Genomic DNA, 12293 nt, shown 5'->3' with positions numbered 1-12293 from the left:
CATCGGAGAACTTTGTGACAAAGGAATCGTAGAAATGGTCTTGGATTGGAATATGAGATAGGGTCGGGTGGACTAGATTAAACCGACCACGATAAGGAACATAGGACTTGAGACAAAGGCCTTGAGCTGACCCAAGAATGATGCATGCACATTCTCTTTTTGACTTTTGAAATCTTTTCTACCTACTTTTCAGACAATAAGCTATATATACAACTAAGACTGTTTGGATTGTATTTTTTTGAATTTTTTTAGAAAAATTACTGTAGCGATATGAGGTAAAAAAAATGATTGAAAAATATGTTCACGGAAAATGTAACAATTTTTTTTAAAAAAAAAAATTGTAATCCAAACAAAATTTTAAAGTTTGGCGCGTACCAACCCAAGTAGTAATAGATGACACAAGGGGCGAGTATCTTTCTCTTAATCTTTTTTTTTTTTTTTCATTTCCCTGTTTCTATTCATGCTTATATTTGTTTTCTCAATATTTTGTTTACCGTGTCAACAATTTTTTCTGTTTGTACAGCATCAACATTTCGATCTCATGATCAGCAGAAAATATACCAAAAATTAATGAATTAGGTGAAGGTTGAAGTGCAACTGCTACTTTACCGTGTTTGATCAATTTTGTTTTTCTTATTCCAGCTTCTATCAGACACGATCCTCCAATAGTTTCATTTGACATTGATAATCACTGGGCAAATCTGGCCACAAAAGCATAAATTCTGCTAGAGAGAGCCACGAAGAGTTTGTTTGTCATGCGAAATAGCAAATGGATTAGATCTAATTACTAGTAAATGACAAGGGAGGATCAAGAAAAGTCTGACAGATCCTAATGATGACTCTCAATATGAGAGAAAGGGACCTGCTGGCTAGTATTTCCCAACTTGTGTACATTGGTGCTTGAATCTTCTTTTAAATGTCATCAACATAAAGTTTCTTTTGTCAATCTAATAGATACCAACTTAGAACTTCATTATTTTCTCAATCTAGTACATAACATCAGTGAACACTTGTTCACTGGTACATCCTCATCATCATAGACCACAGACTAGCTAGGAAGAGAACCAAAAAGACGTATATCACAATAGTGGATTTAGATGAAAATGAGAAGATGACTTGCATACTTGATCTTTAGAATTCACATGGTTACTTTTCATGTATTCAGATGTTCATACATATCTACTCACCTTATGACTCTTGTTTTTCTTCCTTGTGCAGGAAAGCGTCCGTTAGGGTATATTTGGACACCAAAGTAGCCACAAGGAGGCGCAAAGCCTGCCAAAAGATTTGCATGAATTATCAATTAACGGAAGAGTAGAATATTAGTCACATATGCAATCAACCTTTTTCTTGCACCAAACACATTGAAAATCTCAGTGGCACAAATTGTGGGCAGTACTTATATGTCAGGCCAATGCCACACTCTACGAATGCTTAGGGCTATAATAATTAACGAGCAATAGCTAGGTTTAGCTCACCTCATCTTCACCAACGTCCACTTGCTGCTCTTCAATATCAATGAGGGGTATTCTGAGCTTATTGAGAAGAGATAAGCCTGATATTGCAGATAAAGGTGTTACAGTCAGATTGTCTGTCACCATGAACATGGATGGCCCTTTTATGAATCCCTCAGCTTTCCCAAAAAAATTGGATTTTGGCCCCAGTTTGCTGTTTCTGACGTTGAAAAGGGACTGAAAGGTGGAATATGACGGATCTACTGCTTCCATAATAGCAATCAACTTGGTAGGAACAGGAAGACCTGGAGCCAACTTTGGATAGACTATAGCTTCCTTCATCTCCTCAGACATGAATTGGTTGCTATCAAACTCTTTGATAGTCTGGTAAAAGTTGTTGATGCACCCCTTGAATGACAAAGATGGAAATTCGCTGAAGACATAACCAAGAGGAAATGTGAGGAAACTGCAAAGCAGATTAACGAAATCTTCCTTTGCCTCTGCATAAATTGCCTTATTCTTGGATTTGCATACAATAAGCTTTAAAATAATCCTCTCTTTTTTAGCTATAGTCTCTGGAATGTCACTTTTCCTTCTTGGACCATATTTTCCATGGCAGACACTGAAGATACCTTTACTCATTGGTGCCTCCAACAAGGTGTCAGTAAAAGGAGTCCTTGATACCAGCGAATGCTTCAACAGCTTCAGAACCTGAGAGAATGATAGAAAAGAAGAGAACACTTAATATTGTTTATCTGAACCAATTAGAATCCAACACCCAGCTAGTTGTTACTTGTTGCCTACCTCATTCCTTCCAATGTTTATGTTCCTCTCTTCTATTCTGCTCCCATCTAACCTGCTGACTTGTTCGAGCAGAGCTAATCCAGCCTTAGTGGACATCGGCATTACTTGAAAGTCGTCACTAATCATAAAGTGCACAGTTGGTTTTACAAAACCTCCTCTTTCTTGAGGAATAGACGCAGAATCTGAGAAATCCAAGCGAAGAGTTATAGCACTTCCACAACGGCAATGAGTAGATCGATAATAACTCAGAAACGAGCAGCCTCCTTCGCTACATACATAATAATCAGCATCAGTTCTCTCAATCGATTTGTCTTTCAACAAGTCACTATGATAGATTTCAGCAGCACTTCGAGGATGCAGTAGCATGTCCTTGTGGTCTGTGCTTTGTAGATGATCCTCACCAAGATTTTCCACACTTTCATATAAACTGCTGAGGCAACCGATCTCCCCCTTCAGTGAATGTCCACGGGTCAGTTTGATAATCATCGCCAAGGGCATTGTCATGAAGCTACTGAGAACATCAAGAAAGTATTTATCCGCCTCCAGAAAAACAACTCTTTTTCTCTCCTTTTCCACCAGGACCTTTAAGCTTAAAAGATCTGATTGCCCATCCTCCATCGCTGGATAGAAGATTATGCTGATCAGTAAAAATAACAACGAATTTTCAAGGTGAAACTCAACCGTCAATAAAGGATCTTGCTTTCTCTGTTGATTACAATTTCAAAGTGCAGACAACTAAATGAATACGTTCGAAACTACAGTACAGATGACATTAGAAAAGGAATGATAAATTTAACTCTTCTGTAAACCTGATTTTCAGTTCACAGGATAAATGGAAAGAAGCAGGAACTATAAAGCATTAAACACTGTATTTGCTACATGAACGCTTTAGAAAAATTCACAAGCAGGTCAAGAATTTTTACCATGTGAGGAAGCTAAAGTTCTAGGATAGATTGCAACTAACTGTTCACGATAAAAAAAAATGGAAAAGTGGGTTTAAGGGCTGGTAGGATCAGTACTTCAGGAGCAAAAGGAGCAATCCGATTCTATGAATGTAGTCCCTTTTATATTAGCAACCGACGTTAACCCTTGGGACAGTAGGCAACTCCAGAAGATTGTACATTTGTCCAAAGATGTGAAATCCAAATATCCTACCATTTTTTAGCCCAAAATCGTTGTCTGGTATCATGGATACGCATTGGAGTATCTAAAGGGTTTTCTACAACTAAACTTAACACATTATCATTAGAACAAGAAATCAAAGTCTGTACTAAAAGGAAAGTATGAGCCATTCTGAACACTAGCTTTACTTGAAAAATCTTGAAAGAGAAAATTTAAAACTAATGTGTGCAGAGTACCTGATCAAGATATATGATTCTTCTTTCCCTCTGTTCCAGGAGAGAAGTAGCAAATGAAGAGATGATCAATGGGTGAGCTTCCAGCTGAAAAAATTGCAACGCGATCAGATAGGACTCCAAGTCAAGGGGGTCTGGCCGCGATTATATTGGCGAGTGACTTAATGGTGAAGTTTAGCTGACTGACACAGTGACATACTGACATATATATAGTTTCCTTTTTTTTAAGGGATAATTTTAGAAACCTCCCTCGAGGTTTTTGACAATTTCATTGAGCTCCTCTGATGTTTGAAAAATTACACTTATATTTTATGATTTGATAGTTGTAGTAACAAAACCTTAAAATAATATTTGATTTGGTCAATTTTTTAAATGAATACCCAAAAATGCCCCTTGTGTAATGAGTTTTAATTTATTTTTCTATACAATTATAAGATTATCTAGTATAATTATAAGAAAAATGTGCCAAATTTTTCATGTCCATATCTACTATTTGATAAATAATTATAATAATAATTTTATCACTATGATAAGATAATTTTGATGATATTTTATTATGGATTTAGATTTATAAGATAGAAAAGAAAATTTTGAAATAATTTATTTAGAGTTTATGAATTTTTTGAATAGTGAATTTATCATAATTCAGTAGTTGTTTTGAGCCATTTTTTTTATTTATTATTAATTTTAATATCAAAAAATAGAAAACAAAGATCAGGAAAAAAATTGGATTATATATAAAATTAATTCGTTAAGAAAATCACTAGCTAAGAAAGGCCTAACTCATATAACATGTTAACAAGCAACTCATTTCGGGATATATTTGTTTATACAACGTCAACGAAGGCCGAAGCAAGTGCCACAAGTTATCCTACAAGTTGGTAACTTAAACAAGCAACTCATTTTCACCCTAAAAAAAAAAAAAACTTAACTCATTTCGGAATATATTTATTTATATTCCTCCAGCCAAAAGAATATATAGTATTTATTTATACAACAAAGGCAGAAGCAAGTACCACCTAACGCTTCCTCAGCAAACTGTGTCTTGACTTTCTCTATACGCATGATTCAGAACTAAACTTATAGGATAACCCATGATTCTCTAACCTTTTCCACAATTCATAGCCAATTACCTCAATATCATCACCATATTCCCGATTCTTGAATCCTGAAAATGTCTCTCAGGGCAAGACCAACATCATCAAATCAGAATATATCCTCAACTTCTGATCCTGCAGCAGAAGAAACCAGCACAAATGCGCCTGATGCCCGCAAGCCTCCACCAAGTCCTCCAACACCATCTTTCTACCAACGTGCACTAGAAAGCACAGCCCACTTGGCCAACCTCCTCCCAACAGGGACCCTTTTAGCCTTCCAGCTACTCACACCAATCGCCACCAACAACGGCTCCTGCGATGCGGCCACACGGCCGATGACCTTGATCCTCCTCCTCATCCTTGGCGTTTCTTGCTTTCTTGCTTGTTTCACTGATAGCTTCAGGGCCTCAGATGGACAGGTTTATTACGGTTTCGCGTCGCCCAGAGGGCTATGGGTGTTTGATTACCCTGCTGCATCAGCTTCAGGAATTCCTGGTGATCTCAGTAAATACAGGTTAAGTTTCATCGATGTGGTTCATGCGGTTCTTTCTGTGTTTGTCTTTGTTTCAGTAGCTTTGAGGGACAAAAATGTGCTCAGCTGCTTTTATCCATCCCCTAGTCATGAAACTGAGGAGGTTTTGGATATCTTTCCTATAAGTATTGGCCTCATCTGCAGCTTGCTATTTGTCATCTTTCCTACTAGACGGCATGGTATTGGTTATCCTGTCACGTTCGGCAAGTGATTGTCTACCTTGTACATCTGCGATAGATTCAACGATGTTCATTATTGTCTTTTGGCGATTAAATAGCACAATAATTTCTTATTGCTGTAATTGGTAAAATAGTTTTCCTTCCATTTTGCTTCCAACTTCTAGTTTTGGTCCCAAAACATAATCGCATGGGACTTTGACGACAACCAAGGGAAAGGAATAAACCATGTGTACAAGAAGTCTGGAAGTTTCCTTGAGAGGAATTTACTTAAAAACAAGTCGAGTGGTCTACCAAGTAAAATTACCGAAAAGGTAGAATTTAATTAGGCATATTTTGAAAAGATTACTAACCTTCTGGCTAAATGGCCACCATACCGTCATTGCATGTTTAAAAGGCAGAGTGCACCCAGGAAGTTCTTTCCTTTGAAGGAAGAAGAGATTTTAGGCTCCAGCAAACCGCGTAGCAGATATCCCAAATTGAACTTCGGGAGATATCTTATTAGCACATGCTTATCAGTTAACCGATAATGTTGCCTACGAGTCCAATGAAAGAAAAGGTCAGTTGAGGTCATTTTCGGGGAAAGTTGGTTCCACAGAGATGGAAGTGTACAAATTGAAAACCTTCGACGGATATACCAACAAATTTGAGCAAAAATTTGAATATTCTTCACGCAAACAACAGCTTAATTGAAACTAACTGCGTGTGTATAATCTTTAGCAGCCGCAATTCTCAATCATTAATACACATTATCAGCACACAAAAGATAACGAAGCAAAACAGGTTATGATTGCTGATCCGTCTCCGATGATGGCATCTGCTGACTTGTCCCTGCTTGTTCACCACTAGCGGAAGGAACTCTAGCATGATGTTGCTCACCGGTAGCTGGCGGTGGAGCACTGGGTGATGGTGTCGGCACTCCAGACTGATAAGGAGGATGATGCTGTTGATTGGACCCAGGTGGTGCTCTGTGCTGATAAGCTGATTGGTCTGTGCCGGTGGGAGGTGGAGGCACTCTAGACTGATAAGGAGGGGGGTGTTGATGATTTGTCCCAGTACTGGGAGGTGGTGGAACCATTGAAGCCGGATAGGGGGGGTATTGCTGATAAGGAGGCGGTGGAGGTGGCATATACCCGTAAGGGGGATAATATTGCTGATAGAATTGACCTTGAGGAGGTGGTGGTCCACCAGGGTAAGCATAATGCTGCCCCTGATGCTGCTTCTCCGGACCACTTCTGTTATCACCACTCCCTGATGGTCCACTTGAAGCTCCATCTTGGGATGGTACAAGAGCACCCATTCTTTGAGGATCCATCGAGGGATAAAATGCCCTCTCCTGCTGAGGCTGTGGAGGAATATTAAAGTAGGGCATAGCTGGGGGTTGGTCATGTGTGCCTGGTGGCTGAAGAGGCTGGTTCTGCTGCTGTGATATAACAGCCCTAGGCAACAAACCACTATGAGCCACTGCCGCCTGCTGTCTTGCTTCATCAGAGATTTCAGATTCTGGTTTTGGTGCTTGTGGTCTCCCCCAAAGCAGCTTCAGCCTCAGACCCTTTATTACCAGTTTGTTTGCAAGTTCTTCAGCTGCTTTCTCAGCACCTTCTCTTGTCGTGTAAGCTACAAATGCACAAGCTCGTTGGAGCACCATCTTTATGGATTCAATTTCACCATGAGCATAGAAGTGATCCCTCAGATCTTGCTCAGTGATTCTTGCATCAAGTCCACCCACATAGAGGGTTCTTATGTTCTCATCTTCAGGGGGCTCAAGCGAAGGCATTTCACCAGCCTTGTTGAGAAGCTTCATTGCCACTGGATCATTGACTCTACAAGCAAAATGAAATGGGTAATAAATCAGAACAGGTTGATGCAATTGACAGGATACTAACAAGAAGCCTCCCAATAAGTAATATACCACATTTACACCACAACCTAGATATGGAAGTGCACCAAAATAGAGATTATATAAATCACAGAACACAATAAAGAATAAAGACATGGAGCCACCGACAAACCCAAGCTAGCATATATCAGGTTCAGCAAGGTAACAAAAGCAACTATAGAAGCAAACTGGGATAAAAGGCGTAAATCATAGTTTTCCTCTGGTGTTTTATGCACTCAGGGACCAAATCTTATGAGTAAATTAGACAAGAACGAATGTACTTTTTACAAGGATAACAGCTCCAGACATGCTCCTCTGCAAGCTTCAAAAATCAATAACAATAATGTTTTCAACATTAAATAAACATATGATGGCATTGAACATCGATGCCACACTGAAGCATATTAAGCAACTACTTAAAACTACGAGTTCACTTAATTTCAGGAATACTTCTGTTGAAAATGGAGATATATGCAAGAATGAGATCATCTTTCAGCAATACCATGTAGGACATCCATCAGCAATAAAACACGACATAATGTTAGTTTGACATCACTTCAGAGCCTACAAAACATTGACTTAAACCAATTCTTACTAGATAAAGGCACAATATCATTCGTTCTTTTACAGCTACATATGGAAAACTATCAACTAAATTATAAAAAGGAAAAATTCTCCAACTTTGATTCAAAGCAACAAACTTATCACACCCTCGCAGAACTAAAATCAAATCATTGGTTTCTGTTCATGCATTTTCTCTTTCTTTGAGAAGTCATAAATCTGAAAAAGTTTCTACACTTGCACCGCAAAACACCTGCCTTCACTCTTTAATAGCATGAGCATCTAATACACAATTTCCAAGAGAAAAAGCTCTGAAAGTGAATGTGTTAGTTAAAATCACCAGTATCACTCTCCTTCCACAATGACGCTGCTAAATGTTTCACATACAGGATAATTTGAGATGGATATGACTTTAATATACAACTGCATACTACACATGCAGCAAATCGAACAATATCACTGAAAATAGAGGAAAAAGGTCCATAGTTTTACATACCCATAGTAACGGTCCTTGATGTTTTGCTGAGATAGTTCCCCAGTAACTGGCATCTCATGTCTGTATGGGCACTCGAGACCCCTTGTACATTGTCCACGGACATAGAAACTGCAAACATGAGCACGATTTCTCTTGTAATAGGGAGTTGTCCTTTGAAGCTTTAGAATTGTGTCATTTGGCCGCACCTTCCCATAGGAAGATTCATAATCTATTCCTGCTCTTGCCTGCAAAAGGGGAAGAGTAAGTCCCAAAAGTTGAAGAGACTAGCATAATAAACCATATTCTATATGTGCTCCTGACCAAATAGAAAAACAAAAGACAGGAAAAAAAAAAAATTCCCCTGGTGGCTGACAACAGGTGACAAATTAAAAGTAGCAGTTTTCTACTTCATGAGACAGCAATGGACTTTCAGTCCAACTTGTTTTGGCTGTATATCAGGCTCTCAGCTAAGTGTTGTTAACATGACAGCTTTTCTGACAAGCACAAAAAGGGATAAAAAGAAGAATATACACAAAAGTTTACTGCATCCATAATTTGACCCAGAGCAGGAAAAATAAGAGAAAACAATACAGATAACTATACCACACATACACCCGGAAAAAAAAATAAGGAAGAGGACAACCTAACTGAATAAAAACGTGAACATTGCCTATCAGGAAGTATATATCAAACAGAGCATAAGGGAAGTACTAGACTCAAGGAATCTCAGACCCAAATAGAGGGGGATAGAGAACTTTGTTGCTCTTTTTGCTTTTCCATTAGTAAGATGTTCATTTGAACTGCCCAAAATGAAGACTAGGATTTCTTCCCCACATCACATTGTAATGCAATGCTTTTCATTGGAAAGATGTCCCAAAATTAGTTATAGAAAAAAGTTAAAGACCATTATTATTTATGGAGAGTAATATAAAAAGGAGTAGACAGTATCACATTAAGTATGCTATTCTTGGAAAGTTGGATTCAGAAAAAGCACCTCTAATTGTGGAAAGCAGGGAGTTTCAAATTTTTTAACTGTGTAGCATTTTTGGCCATAAATATGTTAACAGGCTAGAATCAGTTTACTTTATTATTTTACCTGCTTCATCATCCACATACAATCATCAGGTTAATCTAACAAAACCATGAGCAAAGCTACATACCCTGCGATCATGCTCCTCAGCAAAGTATTCTCTGTTCACATCACTCTTTGGGATGGCATCATTTGAATTAATGCTTAATGCGGTGTCTCGAACCTGAACAGGTAAACCATATTCTAGATCCAGAAGACAAACTTGACAAACATTCTTCAGCTTACTGCAAGTCTGACAGATCTCACTTTTCTTATACCTTGCATCACGACCAGGCCTCCACCTGAAAACAGTGAAAGGCCGTGTGCAAATCTTGCACTCCTTGTCATAATCTGCTTTTGTCTAAAAGCAACCATCAAAATTGACAACATTGACAATAGTCAGCCAAGATGTTCTAAAAATCAGATATAGGATCATTATATAACTGAGATAGCTGCATAAAAGGTTTAAGAAATGCAGTATAGAATTATTCCTCATAGTAAAATCAATTAGATAGCTGAATCCGAACAATGTGAACCACCTTTACAATTAAGGTCAGTAGAGCAGCTACAGGAAAGATACATACAGAGAAAAAAGAGGTGGGTGGTGAAGAGATCGACGAAATTAAGCCAGCCGCAGCCAATAACATCACTCAGAGAGGTCAATAAAAAATCCTTGTTTCAAGGTTGTGAGTCACAGTATATATTTCGAACATCTACTCATCTAGCACCCACCTTTATCCCAGCCAAAGTCTCTGTTTTTACTAGCTTACTAGAGCTAGTCACATTCCTTCTTGCACACTTACAAAATTCTAACTACAACGTATTTCTGCTACCCATCTAGAGTCAATTTTCCCTTCACAATAAAAAATGTAAACCAGCAATCCATAGTTTATATGACAAACAGCTATGCTACGAGCAATTATAAGCTGAGCATTCGATTCATAATTAGACCGTAGCATATACCAAGAATAAATGTAACTGAGAACAAATTTCCCGGGATACTAACTTTGCAGCTAAATGGAAACCTGACATATCCACGATAAATGTTATGTTTAAAAAACTCCAAAGTGTTTTGCCACACAAATAAAAAAAGATTCCTCATCTCCCACACTGCCCACCCCCAGTTCCCAATTTTATAACAGACATTGGGCTAACGAATATTGCCAAACTTCCAATGCATATACTACAAAATACTTGTATAAATCCAGTAATCAAATTCATAAAGAAAGTTAAAACGCTGTCAAGCAAGATTTGGACTTCACGTTGCCTTAATTAAAGTAAAACGTCCGAAGACTATCAATTTACTTCACAAAACACCAAATTGGGGAAAAGGAAAAAAAAGCCCTAATTAACCCAGAAAAGCTATAAAGCTGAGAGGGCGGGTAACAACAGAAACATTACCATTCGAACATAAGGGCTGTCGCCGAGGCAAGACTCGCATATGATAGGGAAGTCGGATCGTTCCCATCCGTCTGCTTCAGCGTCTCTCAATAGTCTGTGCGCCATTTCATCAGAATTTCACTCTGCAAAAAAAGTTGAAATTCATAAGTAACCAAATAAACATAAATAGACGACCCAAACGCGTAAATTGGAGGATTAACACGATAAAAGGAGCTTTATTTTTTGAAATTATTGAGGAGAGGCTGTAGCAATATGCAGCACCTTCTTGATTTCTGTGGAAATTAGAGTGGGCGCTTTAGATTTCAGAAGCTCGTTTTATACAGAGAGAATATACTCGATAGGAATGTGACCCAAGCGAGTCCAACCAAAGAGGTGGCTGCAACTTTACCGTATATACACAGGCGAAGCCGCAAGAAGGCGGCGGAGCAAGGACGCGGAGAGGCCAAGGACGAAGGAGCTATACAATTGGGAATTTTCTCTCTCCTTACCCTGCCTATCTTCTACTAATACTAGTTTTCTTTTGGCTTAAGTACGTATTGCCCCTCGTAATCAAGGGTCAATCACCAAATTACCCCTCTAGAACATTTTTCCTTTCTGTTTTTTCTTCAGAAAAATGCACTAAACAATTACAGAAAAATAATTGTATTTGTTTAAGTGTCAAATAAATTGTTAACAAGCATAAGAAAGGAAAAGAAGATGAAGAAAAATATAAAATATAAGTAAAATATCTATACTCTGTACTTAATTTTTATTTTTAGTAATGATTAGTACGTAATGAGAATTTATTAATAAAATAAAAATTACTTAGAATAAATAGAAAGGCAGGATTCCACCCCCAAGCTTTAAAGGAAGGAGAAATTTAATAAATGGCAGAGATAAGAAAAAGGAAAAAAATGCGAAAATAAAAATAACTAATGTCAAACTAATGTGGTTGGCAAATTTCAGCAGTAGATATTAGAGTGCCACTTTTGACAAAGAAGAAAGAAAAAAAAATTTATTAGAGTGCTATAATTCAATTTATTGTTTAGAATTCAATTTGCAAGTAGAGATCGGCGAGGAAATATCATAATATATTATGAGTAAATTTTTTATACTAATATTATAATATATTATGAGTAAGTTTTTTATACACGATTATGATACAACTTTTTTTTTTACACATTTGCGAATTTGGATGATATCACATAATATGACTTCAAATTTAAAATTCAAATTACACATTAGTGATATATACTCATCATTATTAGGGTAAAAAAATTACTAATTATTAGTGTATAAAAGGTTAATTATATATATTATTGGTCAAATGGAACACTTTTGCTTACTATAGATGTTTTTATGTGAACTCAATCCGTGTCACCTAAACAAGAGTACGTAAATTTTGCTAAAGAGTCACTTGTCTTGCATTCAAGTACACTTAGGAGGTAGCTTTAATTTGGATGACACACTTGAAAGACCGGTTCGTTGATTAAGAATGTAGCTTGTAGGTG

The 12293-nt window shown here is 37.5% G+C and overlaps 3 protein-coding genes across 7 annotated transcripts; 1 reads left to right on the top strand and 2 right to left on the bottom strand.

Annotated features, from left to right (window-relative positions):
- Positions 1-664: 664 nt before the first annotated feature.
- Positions 665-3752, bottom strand: LOC113762092. Of its 4 annotated transcripts, XM_027305362.1 has the most exons (5): positions 3617-3752; positions 2259-2878; positions 1479-2165; positions 1188-1275; positions 665-725 (listed from the first exon to the last, which is right to left on the bottom strand). In XM_027305362.1, the coding sequence occupies exons 2-4, from the start codon at positions 2874-2876 to the stop codon at positions 1189-1191; spliced, it is 1392 nt and encodes a 463-aa protein (XP_027161163.1). In that variant the 5' UTR covers positions 2877-2878; positions 3617-3752; the 3' UTR covers positions 665-725; position 1188. The 4 variants fall into 4 exon arrangements, with proteins under 4 accessions (XP_027161163.1, XP_027161164.1, XP_027161161.1 ...); XM_027305363.1 differs by lacking the exon at positions 665-725 and having other exon boundaries at positions 809-1275; positions 2259-2963; XM_027305360.1 differs by lacking the exon at positions 665-725 and having other exon boundaries at positions 809-1275; positions 2259-2895.
- A 689-nt stretch (positions 3753-4441) lies between these two features.
- LOC113761087 (protein DMP3-like) lies at positions 4442-5560 on the top strand. Its single transcript, XM_027303914.1, has one exon. It carries the CDS (start codon positions 4788-4790, stop codon positions 5451-5453), a length of 666 nt encoding a protein of 221 aa, XP_027159715.1. The 5' UTR covers positions 4442-4787; the 3' UTR covers positions 5454-5560.
- A 465-nt stretch (positions 5561-6025) lies between these two features.
- LOC113761085 (zinc finger CCCH domain-containing protein 40-like) lies at positions 6026-11287 on the bottom strand. Of its 2 annotated transcripts, none has more exons than XM_027303912.1 (5): positions 11065-11287; positions 10804-10925; positions 9494-9763; positions 8355-8578; positions 6026-7241 (listed from the first exon to the last, which is right to left on the bottom strand). In XM_027303912.1, exons 2-5 carry the CDS (start codon positions 10906-10908, stop codon positions 6203-6205), a joined length of 1638 nt encoding a protein of 545 aa, XP_027159713.1. In that variant the 5' UTR covers positions 10909-10925; positions 11065-11287; the 3' UTR covers positions 6026-6202. The 2 variants fall into 2 exon arrangements, with proteins under 2 accessions (XP_027159713.1, XP_027159714.1); XM_027303913.1 differs by having other exon boundaries at positions 11192-11287.
- Between the last annotated feature and the right edge of the window lie 1006 nt (positions 11288-12293).

The sequence above is a fragment of the Coffea eugenioides genome, chromosome 2 (genome assembly GCF_003713205.1).
Source record: "Coffea eugenioides isolate CCC68of chromosome 2, Ceug_1.0, whole genome shotgun sequence".
Classification (NCBI taxonomy): Eukaryota; Viridiplantae; Streptophyta; class Magnoliopsida; order Gentianales; family Rubiaceae; genus Coffea; species Coffea eugenioides.
This window is presented reverse-complemented; position numbering and strand designations above follow the sequence as displayed.

Coding starts and splice junctions, on each gene's coding strand:
- LOC113761085 (XM_027303912.1), bottom strand. CDS start 10,908: ATGGCGCACAGACTATTGAGAGACGCTGAAGCAGACGGATGGGAACGA. Junction 9,764..10,803: donor ACAGCCCTTATGTTCGAATG/GTAATGTTTCTG, acceptor GGTTGCTTTTAG/ACAAAAGCAGATTATGACAA. Junction 8,579..9,493: donor CTGAGGAGCATGATCGCAGG/GTATGTAGCTTT, acceptor CCCCTTTTGCAG/GCAAGAGCAGGAATAGATTA.
- LOC113761087 (XM_027303914.1), top strand. CDS start 4,788: ATGTCTCTCAGGGCAAGACCAACATCATCAAATCAGAATATATCCTCA.
- LOC113762092 (XM_027305362.1), bottom strand. CDS start 2,876: ATGGAGGATGGGCAATCAGATCTTTTAAGCTTAAAGGTCCTGGTGGAA. Junction 2,166..2,258: donor TAAACATTGGAAGGAATGAG/GTAGGCAACAAG, acceptor TCATTCTCTCAG/GTTCTGAAGCTGTTGAAGCA. Junction 1,276..1,478: donor TGGACGTTGGTGAAGATGAG/GTGAGCTAAACC, acceptor ATCTTTTGGCAG/GCTTTGCGCCTCCTTGTGGC.